Source organism: Falco rusticolus, chromosome W, assembly GCF_015220075.1.
Source record: "Falco rusticolus isolate bFalRus1 chromosome W, bFalRus1.pri, whole genome shotgun sequence".
NCBI classification, from domain to species: domain Eukaryota; kingdom Metazoa; phylum Chordata; class Aves; order Falconiformes; family Falconidae; genus Falco; species Falco rusticolus.
The window spans coordinates 3,624,454-3,645,231 of record NC_051209.1 but is presented as its reverse complement, the minus strand read 5'-3'; the positions used below and the strand labels follow the sequence as shown (position 1 = coordinate 3,645,231).

Sequence of the window (20,778 nt, the reverse complement as noted above, 5' to 3'; positions counted from 1 at the left end):
AAGCTGGAACAATACGCCTGTAAACATAGTATCAGACTCATTGTACGTAGTTGGTGTAGTACAGCGCATTGAAGATGCCTTGTTGAGAGAGACAAAGAACCAACATCTTGGTGAAATGTTTCTACAACTGCGTAGTACTCTTCGACAGAGAAAACATGAATTTGTATTATGCATATTAGAAGTCATCAGTGGACTGTTGGTTTGGGCGAGGGTAATGCTAGAGCTGATGAAGCAGTCAGCTGTCTGGCAATAACTCCTCCAACAAATAAGTTTGAAGAAGCTCGTAACAGCCACGAGATGTTTCATCAAAATGCAAAGTCTTTACATCGACAGTATCAAATACCCATAGTAGATGCAAAGGGTATTGTCCGCTCCTGTCCTCAATGTAGTCATCATGGACCTAGTTTAGGGGTGGGTACTAACCCGAAAGGTCTGAAGGCACTTCAGGTTTGGCAAATGGATGTAACAGATGTACCTGACTTTGGGAAGCTTAAGTATGTGCATGTCACAATTGACACCTATTCTCATTTTATATGGGCCACTGCACAAACCGGTGAAAAGGCATTACATGTGGAGAGACACTTTATTTCTACAGGTACTCCCATGACAGCAAAACAAGACATTAAGACAGACAATGGTCCAGCGTATAGTAGTCAACGAGTCGCTAGGTTTATGACAACTTGGGGAATTAAACACGTTAAAGGGATTCCTCACTCCCCAACGGGGCAAGCAGTTGTTGAAAGGGCAAACCGTACCCTGAAGGATTATCTTCAGAGACAGAAAGTATCGCAGGACATAGATGTAACTAAACGGCTGACTAAGGTGTTGTTTACCTTAAACTATCTCTCCCTTACGGAGGGTAGAGAGGGACCACCTGTTGTTATACATCACCAAACAGCGCGAGGGAAACAAACAACTACAGTTCCTGGTTTGAATGTTCAGTATAAAAATATGGCTTCATGTGTATGGGAAGGACCTAATCCGGTGTTATTTATCGGTAGAGGTTATTTTTGTATCTCCACAGATAAAGGACCGATATGGGTCCCTAGCAAGTTTGTGCGACCTGTATTTCCAGATCAGAAGATGGAAGAGAAGACTCAGAGCGAGCAGACAGAATAAACTGTCTATGTTGTAAGGGATGTAACCCACGGGTATTGTGCCAATGTATGCTATGTGGAGTAAAACGGCTCTGTAAGCCAAAGCTAAAATGTAAATGGTGTAAAGAGTGTATGTGTTTGATTAGTAACCGGGCATGAAGCAAGAGAAAGCATACGACTAGTGTAATACCATGCTGATTGGAGACAGTACACATCATCAGAATCTGTGAAAGCACAGATTTGTGGGGTGGAATGTAAACAAAAAACCCCCAAACAACCCCCCCCCCAAAAAACAAAAAAAAAAAAAGGTGGAAATTGCAAGAGTAAATATGTGGACTTGGTTTACGGTCTTGAATTTTTTACCAATTGCCCAAAGTATTTTTGACATCTTGCCTAGGTCAAACATATGGGTGACGTGGGCAAATATCACGGGAGTAACAGACTTCTGTTTAAGTCTGCAACAGGCAGACAACCCCTTTAGAACTTGTTTAATTGGTATTCCCCTGCAAGAGAATGAAACAAATGTTGATGGTTTTTGGAATATTAAAACAGTGAATCTGACTTCGAATCAGAATGGTACATGTATGAGTCCAAATGGGCAATATGTTTGGCCTTCTATGCGTAATGCAGTGTGGTTATTGAGATGGTTATTGGGAATTTAAATCAGCCACATCATTTACCTTTGCAGGAGCTAGTCCTATTGGCTAGCGTTGTACCTGTTGAATATGTTAATGTAACTGCAACTGGTATGGCGAACTGTACCCACATGTCATCACCACTTCAACCCGTGAATGGCACTGGAGTAATTTGGTTTGGTGACCCGTGGCAGTTATGGCTAACACATCCAGGTGAATGGGGGTTTTATACAGGGTTTCAAAATCTAACCGGTTCACCTATTTGGGGAGAATTGAAAACTGGGGGGTTCCATATAGATGTATCAGGGGTTATCAGTTGCCACCGGGAGTCTTTCTGATATGTGGGGACAGAGCGTGGCCAGGGATTCCTTTGTATCCTGTTGGTGGACCATGTTATTTAGGGCATTTGACTTTCTTTGCTCCACGTATGAAAGACTTATTAAAAATGACTCAACAATCTCACAGATCACGGAGGGCACTGCGCACCTTTGATGAAACATGTAATGACCGAGTCGATCTACAGTCTTTAACAGCAAATGTCCTAGCCTCCATATTTATTCCGGGGGCAATGACTGCATTATATGCTAAGAATATGCGAAGGTTAGCGTGCTGGGGAGAGAAACAATTTAATCTTACATCAAAGATTTTAAGTTCGTTATTGCTTGATGTAGATAATGTTAGGCATGATACGTTACAGAACAGAGCTGCAATAGATTTTTTGTTATTAGCTCATGGACACGGTTGTGAGGATTTTGAAGGGATGTGTTGTATGAACCTTTCCGATCATTCCATATCGATGCACAAGAAGTTGTCACAACTGAATGGAAAGATGAAGCATATTCTTGCTGATGACAATCCCTTCGATGAATTGTTGAGAGGATTGGGATAACAGGATGGTTAAAGACGTTATTGATGGAAGGAATACGCTTTGTTATAATCATTGTTGCAATGTTTTTAGTTTTTAGCTGTTTATTTTCTTGTGTGAAGAAAGGTTTAACATCTATTGTGAATCAGACATGGGTTGTCCAAAAAGAAAAACGGGGATATGTAGAGGGATTTTTAAAGGCCCGAGGACATATGTTACCATTGTCCGGGTTGGACAAGCCAGACCTGTTAGTTGAAGCTGCAGTGTAACTTTAAGTTGTCCTTGGAACAAGCAGTGTGAGAAAGAAAACAAGCTATGCACAAACAAGAAGCCAGGTGCAGAGCAAGTCATGGGAACCACGAAATCAACACACTCTCATTGGCACACTGATCAGGCGCCTGCAGCATGCTCACCGATCAGCAACACGGACGCCTGTGTGACCAGAAACTTTTATGCAATCATCTGTGTGTAGAGTCGTGTGAGCGGTCGGTTTAAGTTATAAATATGACCTGTTTGTTTAATAAAGTGAGCGCGGCATGTAGCCATATTGGTGTGATTGTCGTGACTTGGCCGACTCTCCACGGGGGACCCTCTTCATGCCCTCAATCTGAAACAGTAAAATTTCACATGATGTTCAGTTTGAGTATGTACTATCCAAATGGGAAGCTGGAGGAAAAAGTCCCGAGTTTCTGAAAATGTTTCTATTTAGGATCACTAGATGTCAGGCAGAACAAAGAATTCACCCTGCCTGATTTGTTGTGAATTTCATCGCATAAGGGATTACTGCAGAGCCTGTGAATCCACTTGAGTAAAGGAGGAGGAATCAAGGTCACAATCCTTGGACTAGCTTTCTTTGCAGGGCTGTATGCCACATCTATTGCTCATTCTTTCTCTGCTTTTTCTCTGTATGGTAAGCTATGCCCTTACAAAGGTTGAAATTAGATATTGTAGGGACAGTGCATCTTCTGGACAAAAGCACTCTGCTGAAAGGGCTTTAAACCTCACCAATTTAGTGCAGCTTTTAGATGCAAAATTTCTAATGCATGGGAGCTAACAAACTCTGTGCTGCTTCTTGTCTCAACCAATTTCATGACATGAGGCTAGATGGCCACTGCCCAGTCTATGAGAGGGACTTCAAGGAGCCCCCTTGCTTAACAGACAATGTACATCAATGTAAAAAAAATGCCAATCCTAGCTCCAGAGAGTAATAGGCAAGAAAACTGAGTGAGGAAAACTGAGTAAAGAAGAAGAGAGTTGAAAAGGGATTAAAATTAGATGAACAGAGCTGCTATCCTTTACAGTTTGCTATAAATATATAATTTATTCTGCGATGTCAACTGAAGGAATGTATAATCTTGGCAAAAGTAGTTAATTGATCCAATGAATGATGAACCCATGATTGGGTTATAACTATTTATAACCATGACCTGTTAAGGGAAGGAAAAAAACAGTCTTGTATTGCCTCACATTTGGCACACTGTTTACAAGAGACATCACATTATATCTGAAGCCCCCAAGATTTTACTACTAATGATATTTGTGTCTATCATGAATTCTCCCAAATAAATGCATTAGAGGGGTTCAGAATCAACTCATGTCTGATATGACATATGATACAAACCTTTTGCATACTTGTTTTTCAGAACTGCTTTTCAACACAATAAAAACTTATAATGCTCAGTGTCTCACAGGAGAAAGAGAAAACTTAGAAACTTCATAGTATGCCATTTCTAAATATCCTTTTGCTAGGTTTCCTAAGTAACTTGCTTTTAATAAAATGCTTTCATAGATTTGCTAAACTGTATTGGGTTTGTGTGGCAAGGTTTTGGTAGCAGAGGGGCTACAGGGGTGGCTTCTATGAAAAGATGCTAGAAGCTTCCCCCATGTCCCATAGAGCAAATGCCAGTCACCTCCAAGAATGACCTGCCACTGGCCAAGGCTGAGCCAATCAGCCACAGTGGTAGCACCTCTGTGATAACATATTTAAGAAGGGGGGAAAACCTGCTGTGCAACAGCAGGCAGAAGAAAGGAGTGAGAATATATGAGAGCAACAGCTATGTGAACACCAAGGTCAGTGCAGAAGGAGGGAGAGGAGGTGCTCCAGGTGTCAGAGCAGAGATTCCTCTGCAGCCCGTGGTGAAGACCATGGTGAGGCAGGCTGTCCCCCTGCAGCCCATGGAGGCACACAGTGGAGCAGATATCTACCTGCAGCTTGTGGAGAACCCCATGCAGAAGCAGGTGGATGCACCCAAAAGAGGCTGTGACTCCATGGAAAGCCCACCCTGGAGCAGGCACCTGGCAGAACCTGTGACCCTGTGGAGGACCCAGACTGGAGCAGTCTGTTCATGAAGGACTGCACCCTGTGGAAAGGACCCATGCTGGAGCAGTTCATGAAGAACTACAGCCTGTGGGAAGGATTCACGTTGGAGAAGTTAGTGGAGGGCTGTCTCCCATGGGCAGGACCTCATGCTGGAGCAGGGGAAGAGTGTGAGGAGGAAGGAGTGGTAGAGCAATGTGTAGTGAACTGACCGCAATCCCCATTCCCCGTCCCCCTGTGCCACTCGGGGGAGGGGGGGGGGAAGCAGAGAAATTGGGAGTTTAGTTAAGCCTGGGAAGAAGGGAGGGGTGGGGGGAAAGTGTTTTAAGGTTTAGGGCTTTTTCTCATTACTGTACTCTGATTTGATCGGTAATAAATTAATTTCTCTGAGTTGAGTCTGTTTTGCCTGTGATGGTAATTGATGAGTGATCTCTCCCTGTCCTTATCTCGACCCATGAACCTTTCGTTATATTTTCTATTCCCTGTCCAGTTTAGGTGGGGAACAATAGAGTGGGTTGGTGGGCACCTGGCATCTAGCCAAGGTCAACCCACCACACTAACCAAAGATGAAAAAACATAAAACATTTGTACAAGAACATTTTTAATTATAATTTGTTAATTGATTTGCTTTGTCTTAAAGATTTTTAAACTGAGCTCTTCAGTGATTGATACTGACAGCTGTTTCATTAACAGATGATTAATTACTGTAATTAATTTGCTGTCTTTATCTGTTGTTGCTCTCTCTAATTAAAGGAGTGGGATGAATCTGGAAAGAAATCTATTTTCTGGAGGTTTTGTTTTCACATTCCCAATAATTTCCCAAGTTCTTTAAGAGAATTTTACATAAAGTAGAAGAAACATCATAATGACAAAAGCAGTATTTCAGGAAAGTACATGTAAATGAGCTGAAGTCTGTGCTTCAGACTTTGAGCTTTCTGTGCATGAGTGAATTGGCTGGAAAACAGCAGTGTGCAGCTGTACAGCTTTGTATTGATACTTACCAGGCTGCTATGAAAGGAATTTGGATTTGCTGAAATTAATTTAGGAATAGAAAAACAGGGGATAGGAAAATGTGACATTTTGTTCACTATTTCACCTGGCCTTTCCTGCATTGCCCAAACTGCAAAATGGTACTTACTGGGACATCTAAGAAGCAGGTCTTGCTGCTCCAGGTCTAGAATAGAGGTCTATGCCTAGGGAAGCCATATCAGTTTTGTAAAAGGTTTAACAAGGGAACTTTGTAACATGATGCAGAGGAAGACAGATAACATATCATACACTTGAGCATGCACAGCATTACAGGTGTGAAAGTACAAAAATAGCTCTTCCTGAAAGATGTTAACCATCAATTTTCAGCTCCACAGCGACTACTTTAAGCAAGATGCAGGACTTCAAGGCATGAGTCAGTGAAGTGGAAAGCCACAGAAGTAATTACTGGTGCCATAGGATGCTCATCAACAGATAACAGAATGAGTCGTGTTGTGTTGCCCAAGTGCCTGCTGTTGTGAGACAGGTGGAAAAGAGTAAACACTTTAGAAATGTCCTACTAGGTCAGACCAATTTTCTGTTAAGCCTGCAGTGGAGATGCTATTTAGTGAAAGCATGTGAACTGGCCACTTCTGTGGGTGACTTCTTTAACTTCCAAAAATGTTGCAGTAAGGATGCTGGAGGATTTGTCCTTCTTTGTTCCTTTTGCTATCTGCTTTTAAGCCTGTTCATTAATGTATATAATCCTGTATATGAACCCATTGATACTGTTGTCTCCACTGTGATACTGTCTGCTTACATGTCCTGTGACAGCAAAGTTCCAAAGTTCACTATCCACTTTGTAAAGCTGTACTGTCTTTTAACTAGTTTAATCTCTGCATTTTAAACTACTCTCTCAGTAGTGTCATTAAGTTCCCCCTGTGTCTAAGGGTGTTGGATATAGTGAATAGCAGTTCTACATTTACCTTATCCACAGCCTTCTTTATTTTGTAATTCTTCATCATACAACATCTCCAAGTAAGGAATCCCAGCCTTTTTGTATCTCCTCATAAGGTAATTGTTTTATTTCCTTGCTCATTTCTCTGTACCTCTCTAATTCCTGTAAAACCTCCTACAGGATTTGAGGTGTGACTGCACCAAGATCTTAACAGCAGCAAAATGATGTCTTCTGTTCTTGTTCTGAGTATCTTTGCTGATTACACCCAGCATCTTGCTGACTTTTTTGGCCTGTGCATTGAGCCAATGATTTCAGAAAACTGTCAGAGACAACTGACAATTCTTTTCTTGGCTCATAACTGCCAGTTTTTAGTTCAGTGCCACGTAGACATGGTTTAAATTATTTTCCTATAGGTGCGCTACATTATATTTGTCTAAAGGGAAGCTTACCTGGCAGCCTCTTGCCCATTCCGTTTTGTGAGCTCCTTCTGGAATTTGGTGCCATTGGCAAGGAATTTAACTACTTGAAAGAACATGATGTCATCTGCATGCTTAAGAGATTTCACTGCAAATTCCCTTCTCTAGGTGATTCATAAAGATGTTGAATAAAAATGGTCCCAGCACCAGTTCCTAGGGGGACTCACTGCAGATGCTTCTTCATCCTGAAAAATGTCAGTTAAGCCCTACCATTTGTTTCTTATCTTTTAACAAGCCTAAAGGACTTATCCTCCAGCCCATGGTTATTTTCTGTATTAACCTTTGGTGTAGGACATTGTTAATGGCTTTTTGAAAATCCAAATACATTTTATCCACTGGTTTCCCTACTAGTGAACTTATAGAAGTCCAGCAGGTCCATGAGGCAGGATTTCCCTTTGCAGAAACCATGTCAGCTCCTTTGCAACACACTGTGTTTATCCATGCACCGAGTGGGTTTATGCTATTATCTTACAATGGCAGGAAGTCAAAATTGCTGCTCTGTATTTTTCAGTATCACCCCTAGCATCCTTTTACTCTTCCAATACTGTCTTTCTTGTGTCCAAAGCTGAGCAATTTCTGCAGTGTGCTTTACCCACTAGACTAAAATATACTCTGAAAAAGCATGAATCAAAAGGAAAGAAAGAACAAGCAAAGCTTGACTCTGCAGTTTATTGATTAGGGTTCTGAAATAGAAGAGTTGCTTTGGGTTGGCAGTAAACAAAGTCCTACTCATGCTCCTGGAATTATTTTCACAATTTTATAACTCTTCTCTATATTTTTGGCGGATTATGCGCTTTTTGATAGTGGTGTTTTATGGTGGTTCAGTTGTTGCTAAACTGTGAAAAACCTAGTGCAGTTTGATAAAGACATTCATTGACAGAAAGGTCGATATTTGCCAGAGTAGCTTTTGAGGAGCGTTATTTTAGTAGAACCCAGTTTTACAGATCACAACTGTTCAAATTCATGAGTTGGGCTCTTTTAAGACTGACTTAATTTGGAGCTCTTTTTCTTTGCTTTCTGGCCCTTTATGTCACATCAGGATTTAGAGAGCTATGAGGGCTGGAAATGTATTTTAAGACAGTGTAACCAAAATTCTTCTGATTCTTACTCTAGGAGTTTGCAATACAATATTTAGTACTATGACAGTTGGCAGCATTGCTGGTTTGCAAAGGAAAAGCTTAGGCCCTGGCCAGATGACACATAGTATTTGTTTCATGCCAGCAGAGAACAGCTGCATCTCATTTGATTCATCTGAATTCTGACGTAATTTAGAGATTTTTGAGGCAGATCATCAGCCCATCAGGAGAGAACACATATAAGAAAGGTGCAGTACTTGTCCTTTGTACTCTGAGGGGCTCTGTAACTTGTTGGCAGGTTAGAGCAGTTGAGTCCAGGAACTACCCTGGGCCAGACTGTCTTAGGAGCAAGGAAACTTAAAAGTTTTGTATGTTCTTCATCAGATGCTTGCTCTTTGGCCACAGCTGACACCCTGCATGATACTTTTCAGTTAGGTGTTAATCAAGGGTTCCTGTAGAAAGGCTAACGTTTGGCCTGACTCTCAAGTCCCTTCAAAATGCATTATGTTTATGTACTGTCTATATGCATCAATAGGGACAAAGTTCAGCAGGTATAGATTTCAAGTGTGAAAATCCAGCATTTTCATAGCACCTTGGGGGACATCAGATTACCAGAAAAAGCCCTTTCAAATCAAAACAATGAGAATGGAAGAGACTAATAATTGCGTGAAACTCCACTGTTAGCAATTAGTATTAGCAAATTAGCCCATACACCACCGTTCCCCCAATATCTGAAAAAGTGTTTCAGGAACTGTCTCACACATTTTCCCGAAGACAGCTTCATCTTGGCTGAGAGATGCTTGGATAAAGCACAAGCAAATGAACACACACACACACACAAAAGAATCAATATAAGAAGAATGAAGGTGTTCATAGCTGAACCTCTTTAAGGCTGCACTGAACAAAGGACAAGATGAATATGTTCTTTATGTGAATAAACTGGATTGTAATAACAATAACATTCTGCAGCTGAAGCAAACGTTAAGTGTTGTGCTAAACTGTTCATCAGAGGATTTAACTTAAAATTTTTAATTGGAGGGAAAATGTTACTTGCAAAAAACATTTGCCACACGATGGCAGCATAATCCAACGAGACAAAAATTTTGGCTGTCATTGCTGGGAAACATTTTGCAGTTTTTAGAAGACTGTTACAGAGCCACAGTACATCTAAAAATTAAGTGTTGGCAGCATCTGAATAACTCTTTTGCACTGTGGAGGTTAAGTGGCACAGTGGGTTAGTACCGTAGTCTTTTTCTTCTGGAGACTCAGCCTTACATCCTGGCTTAGCCTGTAAATGAAAGCATGTTGGGTGGTCTCATCCCAGTCCCTATTTGTGCATATCACAAAACCACCAGGCAATTTGGCATAGCCAGGAGTTGCTGCCTGGGAGAGGAGCAGGATTCGAATAGGAGGGGAACTGCAGGTCATGAACAAGGTGAACCAGCATATCTGTGCAGGTTTGTGTAACACCTGCTCAGACCAAATAACAGTCACTCTGTCATCAGTACTAATTTTATTCTGACTATATTTGCACTGTAATTTATTCCCTGTGCATGAAATCCAAGAATAGGAGTTTTGCCAGTGAAAGAAGCCAGCAAGCACCACAGGATTTGGCCTGTTTTTATGTACAATTATGAAGAACAAATTAATTTAAGTTTCATTTTGAGGGAAAGGTAGTTTAAATTCTCAAATACATCTCAAGTATCTAGAGCACAGGAAATAATAGTACAAAGATTCTATGCACTAGGGGAAAATCCTCAGGGTTTGTATGGTGCACAAGACATGAGCCAGGTATTTGTATCCCCATTGTACAGACTCTCCACAATCTTGATTTCTTTGGAAACAATCCTGATACTAGGGCAATGCTATTGTCCCCTTTTTACTGATGGGGAACCAAAACACAGAAAGGCTGAGTCTTGTCTAGGGTTATGAAGGAGACCAAGGGTACTATTGAGATCTGAATCTGGGTTTATGAAGACCTGCTGCAGTGGAGTTCTTGGAGAAGAAACTGTAAAAATGGAGGTTAGAGCTAAGAGAGAAAGTGGGATAGATGGAGAGAGGAATATGGTACTGCAGAAAATGGGAAACTGGTTGAGGCACTGAAAAAAAATTATGCAGGAAATGAACACAAGTTTAGAGCAAGAGTAATAATAATAATATTGGAAAAATATCAAGACAGAGTTTTCTTTATAATTTTAAGGAGTTTTAAAAAACTATTGAAAAACCAATGGTACAATGAAGAAAAAATATGAGCAATCAGGAAAAGCAGAAAAATGTGCAATGTCTAGAGAAAGGAAGTTGTAAAGAGCAAAGAAAAAGTGTTCATATAAAAATATATTGCTGAAAAATGCAGTTTTGAAGCAAGTACTTGTGAAGCTGTGCCAACCTCTGTAAATACAAATGGCTTTAAAGAGAGGAGATGATATAGAAAAGTTGAAATATTTCATTTTGACATTTTCCTAGCAAAATGGTTTAATCTGTTATTTCAGAATTTCAGTTCATTTTATAGCTGAGGGGTTTTTAATTTAAAATAGAATAAAAGTGATCCAGAAATGAGAGGATGTTTCAAGAAGTGGGAACAAAATACTTCATTATACCTGAAAGAAAGAGACTGTTCTTTTTTTTAAGCAATAAAAAAAAAAAAATGTTTCATGATGCCCTGGAAGAATTATTCTCCCCAGTTTTTCAGTTCTCTCACTGAAGTGAAAAATCAATGAATTATGCAGCCCTAGTTGTGTAATGAGGCATGCTGAAGAAAAACTTTGATTAGAGATGCAAGTGCTCCTGTACTAAAATTTTGGAATTTTAGATACTTCTGGGTATCTTAGAGACATCTAAGGTGCCAGGTAGGGGAAGAGGGGAAGGAAAGGGCTCACTGTGCAGGGTTATATCATCTGATTACAGTTCTCTCTGTTATCAGAAGGAATCTTGCTGCCTCACTGATGTTGCAAGTCTGAGTTTTCAGTTTGACATGGAGCTGTAGAAGTCTTTCTCCATCTCCCTCTTTATTATGCCATACTTCCAGTGTAAGACCATCTCTTAAAAAGATGACACAGAAACCTGGACATCAGTTCATCTCAGATTTTTTATCTTGTTCTGGGAAATAGTTGATCACACTATAAGCAAGTTGAACACACCTAGCACAGTCGATCACACTAGAAGCAAGATATAATTTTCTGTACCATTTCCACTGAAACTTTATTAAACCAAGCATGTTACAGTGTCAGTTGAAAAAAAAAATACCCTAAGCATCAATTGTGCCTGCAACGGAACGCAAATATCACTTGTGCAAATCCAGTCCTTCAGAAAGGAAGACAGGAGCACTTTCCTGTTCCAGTTGTTGATTTTCCACATGCATGATCACTTTGCTTTATACTGGCCACACACTGTTACAGAGTCATAAATTCTTGCCTAAGAATGGTGTGGCTGTTTTGTACCCCAACTTCCAAATGAAAACACTGCTGAAAAATTATGGAATAACAGAGATCTTTATTCTGCATGGGGGCATAGAAGAGTGAGTGAGGCCACTGTGCCAGTAATACCTCCAAGTAATACACTAACTCTCTTTCATTAGCTCTTCCCATCATGATAGAAATTTTAGAAACACAAAGACTGAATGAATTAATCAGTAGATAAGTAGAAAAAAATTAGGAAAAATTATGCTCATGCGCTTTATAACACCATGTCTTCTCTGAATCTTTTTTTTACAAAAATGGTTGAACTCATATATTGTTTTCACCCAAGTACCGCAGACAAATTTATAAAGGACATTGTCCAGTGGTTTGTTGGTGTATGTTCAGGAAGGCAGGACTTCTTCCTGCCGCCTTCATCTGATACAACCAACATAGCTTTCCAGATGCAAGTGATTCAGCTTGTGCCTTTCTTTTATATCTTCCTGGTCCTTCTGACAAGACATTCACTTTCACTAGATGATAACTCTCCTAGCTGAAGTTGTTGCTGAATGAACCCCGACACCATCACAAACCACTTCTGTGAGAAAAACTGTAGATTGTCTAGGATGATTGTAATGTTGCAACATTGTAATACCCCAGTCAATGGATATATTTTGCTTCCCATGGCTCAATGACCTTTCTGAGTTTTGGACCATCTAATTACACATCTATAATGAACTGGCAGTTTTACAGTAGCTGACTCAATGAAAATATAAATGCTTATTTTTTAATATTTTGCTGATATCAATATGAATTTATATACTTGAATTTGAATGAGCTTAAGTTGAAATAACATTGGTTCTTTTAATTTTTAATGGTCCTCCCTCTACCCTTCCTTGCTTCCTTTTGTCTGTGCAGTTTCATTTATTTTTGATCATGAAACCGTAAGCAGGTATTTGAAGTGAGGAAGCCCTGTTATATCAAAGCCCTGCTGTATAAAATGGCCTGGAATGCCTGAAATCCCATATTATGAGTTTGTTTGCTCTCAGTTTGTGTGAAGCTTCTGTTACAGAGCCTTTGAAAGAAATCCTAAATGACAGAAAAACAGTAATGTAAAACTATTTTTATTGAAAATACATCTACAAAGTAATGTTTCTCAGTCCATTCTGGGTGCATACCAATGCAAAACCAATGAGAGATGGGGAAGGGAATTCTATAATATCTGATTTCTGTAAGAAACAAAGTTAGTATAAGCAAAGATCACATTATTTGTGACACAATTCATTTTTTTCAGTTGATGTCATAGAAAGACAGTCATTTACATTGTCTTTGCAATGTATTTCCAAACAAAAATTAAATTGCTATGCCATGAATTCTACAGTTAACATTTGTGTACACATTCTGAAAACAATATCTATATAAAAATATCTCTAATTACATATCAGAAAATATCTGTCTCTATCCTACATTTGCATTCTGTTAGCAATAAAACCCCACCCCATACTTATTTTCTTTCAGTCAGAGATTCATTTAGAGCTTTATAGGTTTGACTGCTCAATACTCTGTATTAAATCTTGCTCACTTAATTTACTGGAAAGTTCCTGCTAATATTGTCTGGATTACTCAACTGGAAAAGACAGGCAGGAGTTTTCAGCCCTAAATAAAAGCCTTGCCTCATTGCTCTAAACATGGGAAAAGGTTTGTCTTCAACCAGCATGCTGACTTTTTTCACTACAGTTACTTATGCATCATATTTATGTTCTTTTAATGACAAGTACAACATACTGAATATTTTTTGTGTGGCAGCTAGGACATTGCAAGGGCATCCTTCATTTCTATCAGAATTGTTTGGTGATGGGAGGGAGAAAGAAGAGAATTAAATATTTAAATAAAAAAGATCACTCAACCTATTGTGCCTTTTGATTAATATTTCTTCATTCCCCCAACTGTAACTGCATTATAAATCCTTCCAGTTTAACCTGTATAATAACACAAGGCAAAAAGGAAAGAATACATAATGTGTATTTCTAAAAAAGGGCTTCATCAGGAAATAACATTGAAATGAACAAAAAAAGCCACAGGATTGCAAGTGCGTTATCTCCCTTTTTTCATTCTTTACTTATCTATTCCCTGAAAGAAACCCACAATATTGCGCTTTAAAATCCTTTCTAATTAAAAATTCAACTTTTTTAATACTATTTACTATTTTGAAATTTATATATTTTTCCTAGTAAAAAGTAAAAAAGCACCCATTGCTTTTACTTTCTAAAGAGTTTTCTTTTCGAGATACTGCTGATAAACACACAAGGATTTCAAAATTTCGCATTGACATAGGGAACCATCTTCTCCAGATGGAAAAATGTAAATTCAGCTAATAGCTTTATAATTTATCAGTAGAATGACCAAGCATTTGGGAAGTTTCCAATCAGAAAACTTCCTGTTGGTCTCAGAGATTCAGATTTAGAATCCAGTCCCTTTAGGATCTGAGCATCTCACCCTTCTGCATCTTCTGCAGAGGGTTGGTACTGCCTTTTTATTTGTTATTGCTTATTAAGTAGATAATAAGCATACCCAGAGCATGCTATCTTTTTTTTTTTTTTCAAAGAGACATGAAGACATATTTTCTGTTCCAGAGTCAATACAGCCTAGGGCCTTGCACCTACAAAAACACACAAAGATTGTTCAACTAGGTTGTGATGTTGAAATTAAGGGGGCAAATACAGAGTGTAAGTACAATACATACATAAATGTTTGCAAGTCAGTGGGAGCTGACTAGGCTAAGTTTTTGTCAAGATCAGCTGAGGCTAATGAAAAAATTGTCCAGATAAAATTGCTTTCTCAGAAATATTTCAACTCAGCTAATAAAAATGCTCATTAGGGGTATTTTTTTCTTTTATACACCTTCTTCTCTTTTATCCTTTCAATGAATGTCCTTTTTATTGTCCTGCTAGTATTTGAACAAGGATATAACACTAGAGAAAAAAATACCACATAAAAAGCAAAAACCCAGTTAATTTACTTAGCTGGTTGCAGTTATCAAGTTAGAAGTATTGATTGTGTGTTTATAGATGTTAGGAATTTTGCAACAGGGATTTAAAAAAATAAAATCATTTTCAGGCTCTTTTATCTGTTTTTACTTTATAGTTTGTTTTTTTTTTAAAAAAGAATAAGATCACATTTACAGGACTGAGTAGGATATACAGTGATTATTTTTTTTTTTGTTTAATTGACAATCTCTATTTATTTATCCTCAGTTAGCACATGTCTAGCAGGACCAGTGTTGTTGCCTGTTAATTTATTTTTTTTTAAGTGGGAAGCCAACATATCTAACAATCACTGCTAATTTGGAATATATTTTCATTAAATCTTTCCAGTACTAGCATAAAGGGAGAAAACAAGGAATAAGTGAACTTGGTGAATTCAAGATATAAATGGCTGGAAAAAGTATGTGTTTTCCACACTTATAGTGTTGGACTCATGCTTTATTTACCCTACATCTTGGTTTCACTATCTAATGGTTTCTCACTCTCATTTTCTTGTGAGATCAGTTGGTATGGTTTCTTCATTTCATTCTCCTCTATCACAGAATTACCCATCTCAGCATCCCTTTTTTTCAGCTCATGCCGTGATAAATGTTCAACAATTCCTGCTCCAATGGAGTCTCCCAAGACATTGGTAGTGGTACGGAGACGATCCCTAAGTAGAAATAGTAAGTTAGCCTTGACTTGATCACTTGTTCAGGGAAGCATGCAGACTAGCTGTTAAAATGGCCTTTAAATAGCTACTAGATGATTCAGCGATTTTATGTATATTAATTTATCTGTTAATTAATATTCATTAACTGTTAATGCCATGATTCCTTCTACAGAAATTAACAAATATACTAGGATTTGGAGTCACAAAATGTGTTAATACTCTTGGCAGCTTCACAGCAAGAAACAGCTGTGTGATGAGGATGACAAATGAAGCATATGGCAGATGCTTCTTGGAGGCATTTCTATACTCTGGTGGTTTGGGTTTATATCCTCTGAACATGTAAGCCAATGAGAATCTTCCTTCTTAGGGTCATTTCCCTCCTGATCCTAAACTACAGTCAATAATTTAGGTGGAATTCTGCTAAAATTATTAAAAGTAAACTACAACAATTCATCTGTCTTAGAGGGCTCTGCCCAGAAGATGTAGGAGACATCTTCACCAGGAATGACTGGCACTGTTAATCAATAAGCGTCTACCTACATGAGGTTGTGGGCATGTGGTTAGAAAATCATAGAATCATAGAATCATAGAATCATACAATGGTTTGGGTTGGAAGGGACCTTTAAAGGTCATCTAGTCTAACCCCCCTGCAACGAGCAGGGAAATCTTCAACTAGATCAGGTTTCTCAGAGCCCTGACCAACCTGACCTTGAATGTTTCCAGAGATGGGGCATCTACAACCTCTCTGGGCAACTTGTTCCAATAATCATTTGAAGACATTACATTCTGATAATGACATGGGTAACTTCTTACAGGGATCACTTGACAAGACTGAAGGGTAAAAGCCTCTGGAAACTATAACTAATAGGAGTTAGTTGAAATAGAAGTTGGAGAAAACTTTCTGCCTTTGATTTAGTTCCTGGACCTAAGGGATTTCCCCATATATCAGCAGGTGTCAGTTAATCTTTTACAGACAGAGGAATGGAAAAACTGAAGGACAATACATTGTGGTGGCTGTATAAGAGTTACACAACTGTTTTTCAATTCTGTGTCCATGGGGTAGACATATGAACTTTTCCTGGATTAGATAGTCAGCAGGGCTGCAATGAACTGGGTTGGGACTGAACCAACTCTGATCCTGATTGATGGAAAGGTTTTCATTGACAGTCTATGAAAAATAGAAGACTAAAGAAATTCTTTGCTGATTGAATTACAGTGTGTCTGAAAGTTTTCTTAGTATCCCAAGGACCCAGGATTCTAAGTAACCGTTTTGCATGCAAGAGGAACCATCATCAAGTAACACCCCTCACCAACTGCTCTAAGAAAATGCATCAATTGCAAGAAATTGTGATTCTTTTTAACACTTCTTTCCAACTGCCTTCCACAGCAAAAGAAGTACACCACTGATCACAGTATTGCCAAAATGTCCTTGACTATTGCACTGCTAAATATGGTCTAAGCCCTTAGTGACTCCATAAAAATACTTACAAGAACCAGTCCACTGCAATGATAAGAGTGATATCATCTGTAGGCAAACCTACTGATGTAAGCACAATGACCATGGTGACCAGTCCAGCTTGAGGAATCCCTGCAGCTCCAATACTGGCAGCTGTAGCTGTGATGCTGTGCAAAGAGATGGCAAGAGCAATTAATTGACTTCCATAATAAACTGCCCTTATCATCTGGCAAACATTAAAAACAGATATGAAGCAAGAAAGCATTTGCTCAGTAGTAAAGAAAAAGATGAGCTCAGTCCCTAATCTGAATGCTACACAGCTGCAGGGGAGTGTGGATCTTAATCCAAAATGTTTACCCTAAACCTTTATCCAGAACCCTGGAAACATGATTTTGTTAGATATTAAATCCCTTACTAGATGCTAAGGGACAGACAAAAACATTATAGCTACATGCCCCCACCCATTAAACAAACTCACTCCACAGTCTCAAACATGTTAAAAGAAAAGCTGTCCCGGCAGATCTAACACAAGTACTTTTATTCTGTCCATCTCACTATAACTTCATGTTAGGTGAAGTATCTGTCCTCCAGCAGTTGGCATTCAGCCATCAGAAAACAGAAAGCTGACAGAAATTCTGAATCATACAGTCTAGTAACTTGATAGAAATATGCTTGTTCACACCTAGTTTAGGAAGAATTTGTTTTATCAGGTGATTTGGCAGGGAGCAGCTCTAGTACTAATGAATGTGGAACTATTGCCTCAGAATATGAAGACAGTGTTTTGCCTTCTGTTGAAAATTGAATTAAGCTGGATATTTTATGGAGAGAAGCACTTCTGCCTGAAAATCTTGTACATTCCCAGTTCACCACATCTGAACTTTCAGTGTTTCTGAGTGATAAAATGCCTGTCTTTGTCCTACAGTGTCCCCCTCTCCCCTTGCTGACATTTCTTTCTTCTGCACATGTACCCATCACACTTTTCTCTTAAACTGTTTGAGTAACATAATAAATTAATGCAGATCAGTTATCATCGAGTGGTACTTAGTGGGTTGCTTGCTGTTCTATTATTTCAAACATGAAGGCTTGTGTGCTTGAAAACATACCTATCTTCTCCACCTCTATCAGCTGGTGTAATGAAAGGCATTTGCTGCTCCTTACACAGCTTGCACTACTTGTATCCTGAGACCATCATGACTAGGAAAATACTACCTCTCCTAACATTAGCACTGTAGCATGCCACTGTGATGCTCTTGTGCTACTGCTTTGTACATGCATTAGAAACTATCTGGTACTGATTGCAAGTCTACAGCTCCTGAAAGCTGCATGAGTTCTTAAGAAAGAAAAATTAAGTCAGTAGAAACTGTTCTTGTTGACTCTACTAAGTCCAGTGATAGGTGTGTCATGCTACAGTTTTTTAAAGGTTTACCTAATAGAGAATATGTGCGGGAGGGCTTCTTCTGTGCAGATATAAAACATTACAGTTATTCAGTTACTGTTGCAGTTCTCATTTTTAGCTCTAGATGCTTTTTTTTCTTAATTCCACATATAATGGCAAAAAGGAGTCATCGTAAAAGTGCTTTTATTAGATGTAGGTAATAATGGCTTCTGTACCTGATTGTGATAATTTGTCCAAAGTTCAGATCAAAGTTGTTAACCTGTGCAATGAAAATTGCAGCCAAAGCCTCATATAAAGCAGTTCCATCCATATTAATTGTAGCACCAACTGGGAGTACAAATCTTGTAACTCGCTTGTCCACTCCATTTATTTCTTCTAGGCACTTAAATGTAACAGGTAGTGTTGCAGAACTGAAACAAAAAGAAAGAAGGTAATACATGATATAAATTCTACAAAGAGGGAATGAAAAGAATGTCATGCTTTGTGATGGGAAGATAGAATGTCCTAATTGTCTTAATTTTTATGTGGTCTACCAGAATATTTTTTAAAAAAATGCCAAGGCTGGATTTAAACACTTCTAATGATGGTAGTTCTCCTGATACTCTTGGAAAGTTTTTCCAACGGTTAATTACTGTCTGTCTCTATGTAGTCTCTAGTCTGAATGTGTCTAACTTCAGTATTTTGTCACCAGATTTTGTTATACTTTAGCATGCTAGGTAGAAGAATCTATTTAAAAATTACCGCTTCCCATTTTTTATGTCATTGAGTTATGATTGAACCACCCCTAAGCATTGTTTTCCTGAATTTATACAAATTAACCTATTCAACCCTTCAGTAAACAGCATGTTTTATCATCTTTATTTGCTGGCTCCCTTGGAAAGGGCATTCTGATGGACAATTACATTATTTTACTACTTGTGGGTCAACCCAAGTAGGCAGCTAAGCAGCACACAGCCACTGCCACACTCCCACACACACACCCAAGTTTATTTTCTCTTTAACTATGTTAACTGGCATTAGTTATATTATCTTCCTTTTAAAACAATTATTAATCAAATATCCTTTTAGGCATTCCACAAATGTGCAAGGATTGACATTAAAATTGTCCCTCCCTGCCCATTAATATACTGGCATAATTTTTTTAAGTCCTAAAGAGCTTTTTCAGTAATACCAGACTTAATCAGATTCTACATTAATAGTCCCAATAGTGTCTCGTCCAGATCTTCAGAATAATCCCAAACACCAGGGTCTTGAATTTAATTATATGGCATGGCTGACTGAAAACATCTGTCTTTAAGAGTTGCTTTTAAAATCTATTAAAATGGAGTGTTTCATGAAAGGTCATATGGTGTAGAAATATATATTTGATTACAATAATGTTTCTTTTCATCATAGATGCAAAGAGGTTTTTTATTCATATGAAGTCCCTATGATTTCAGCAACAAAGAGCAAAAATGGCATTTCTATTCCATTTCTGATATCCATCATTGCCTATCAGGATTTTGAGCACAGAATGTCACCTGCCAAGAAGGGCTCTCAAGTGCTCTCAGAATCCCCTCTGAATCTTCCTGTTTACCACTCCATTTTGCCACACACAAATGTAAAACCTCATGCCAGCAGCATCCTTTATCAGCAAACCATTACAAACTACTTACAAATCTCAAATACCAAGGCTAATCAAAGTCACAAGGGTTCCAGCCATACAGTCTGTATCACCAGACCTATTTCACCTCTGTTCAAGGGTTCTTATAGAAAATAGACTTAAAGTCAATATAATGATAATAATAATTTCTGTTGGAGAGCAGCAGAACTGAAATAAAGTGCCCAAGTGAATATTTGAATAATGAGCTAACCAATTACATTAGGAAAAATTGTTTCTCAAACAAAAAATATTATTAAAAACATATGGCCTTAAAATATTGTATTATACCTGGAAGACGTTCCCAAAGCTGTGACTAATGCCTGGATTAGTCCTCCAATAAATAACCAAGGGTTCTTATGAGTGATCAGGAAGTAGAGAAGAGGTAGGACAATGACAGCATGAATTAGCAAACCAATGATAACTGTTACAGTATACATGGCAAGCTGACCACCGATCACACCCATATCTTCCATCTCAACAATTTTTCCAGCAATCAAGAAGAGGATTCCAAGTGGAGCATACCTGCAAATAAGAAATCAAATTAGTATTACACTGAACAAAGTAGAAATTCACTACCCCATCCATACCTTTTGTGTTTATACGCATGCATGAATGTAGGATTTTGCTAGTAGGCTGACTGTAATTATTCAGAAGCAGCCCAGGAGTTTAACTCTTTAAATCTTAACAGTTTAACCTGGATGAAACTACAGCAGTGAATGTTTCTGATATGCTTTATTGGATTCAGGATCTGGTAAGTATTTCAAGAAGATGTATAGCATGCCTTTCAGACATGTAGGGAGATGAGC

The 20,778-nt window shown here is 38.6% G+C and overlaps 1 protein-coding gene across 1 annotated transcript in view; it reads right to left on the bottom strand.

The window, feature by feature from the left end:
• Positions 1–12,890: 12,890 nt before the first annotated feature.
• The window catches only part of LOC119140899 (excitatory amino acid transporter 1-like), an 83,279-nt gene continuing 75,391 nt past the window's right edge, over positions 12,891–20,778 (bottom strand). Inside the window, exons 7-10 of the mRNA XM_037372564.1 lie at positions 20,261–20,494; positions 18,546–18,740; positions 16,967–17,101; positions 12,891–15,478 (exon numbers count right to left, since the gene is read on the bottom strand). Coding sequence (XP_037228461.1) covers positions 15,274–15,478; positions 16,967–17,101; positions 18,546–18,740; positions 20,261–20,494 — 769 coding nt within the window. The 3' untranslated portion in view covers positions 12,891–15,273. The remainder of the gene's footprint in view (positions 15,479–16,966; positions 17,102–18,545; positions 18,741–20,260; positions 20,495–20,778) is intronic.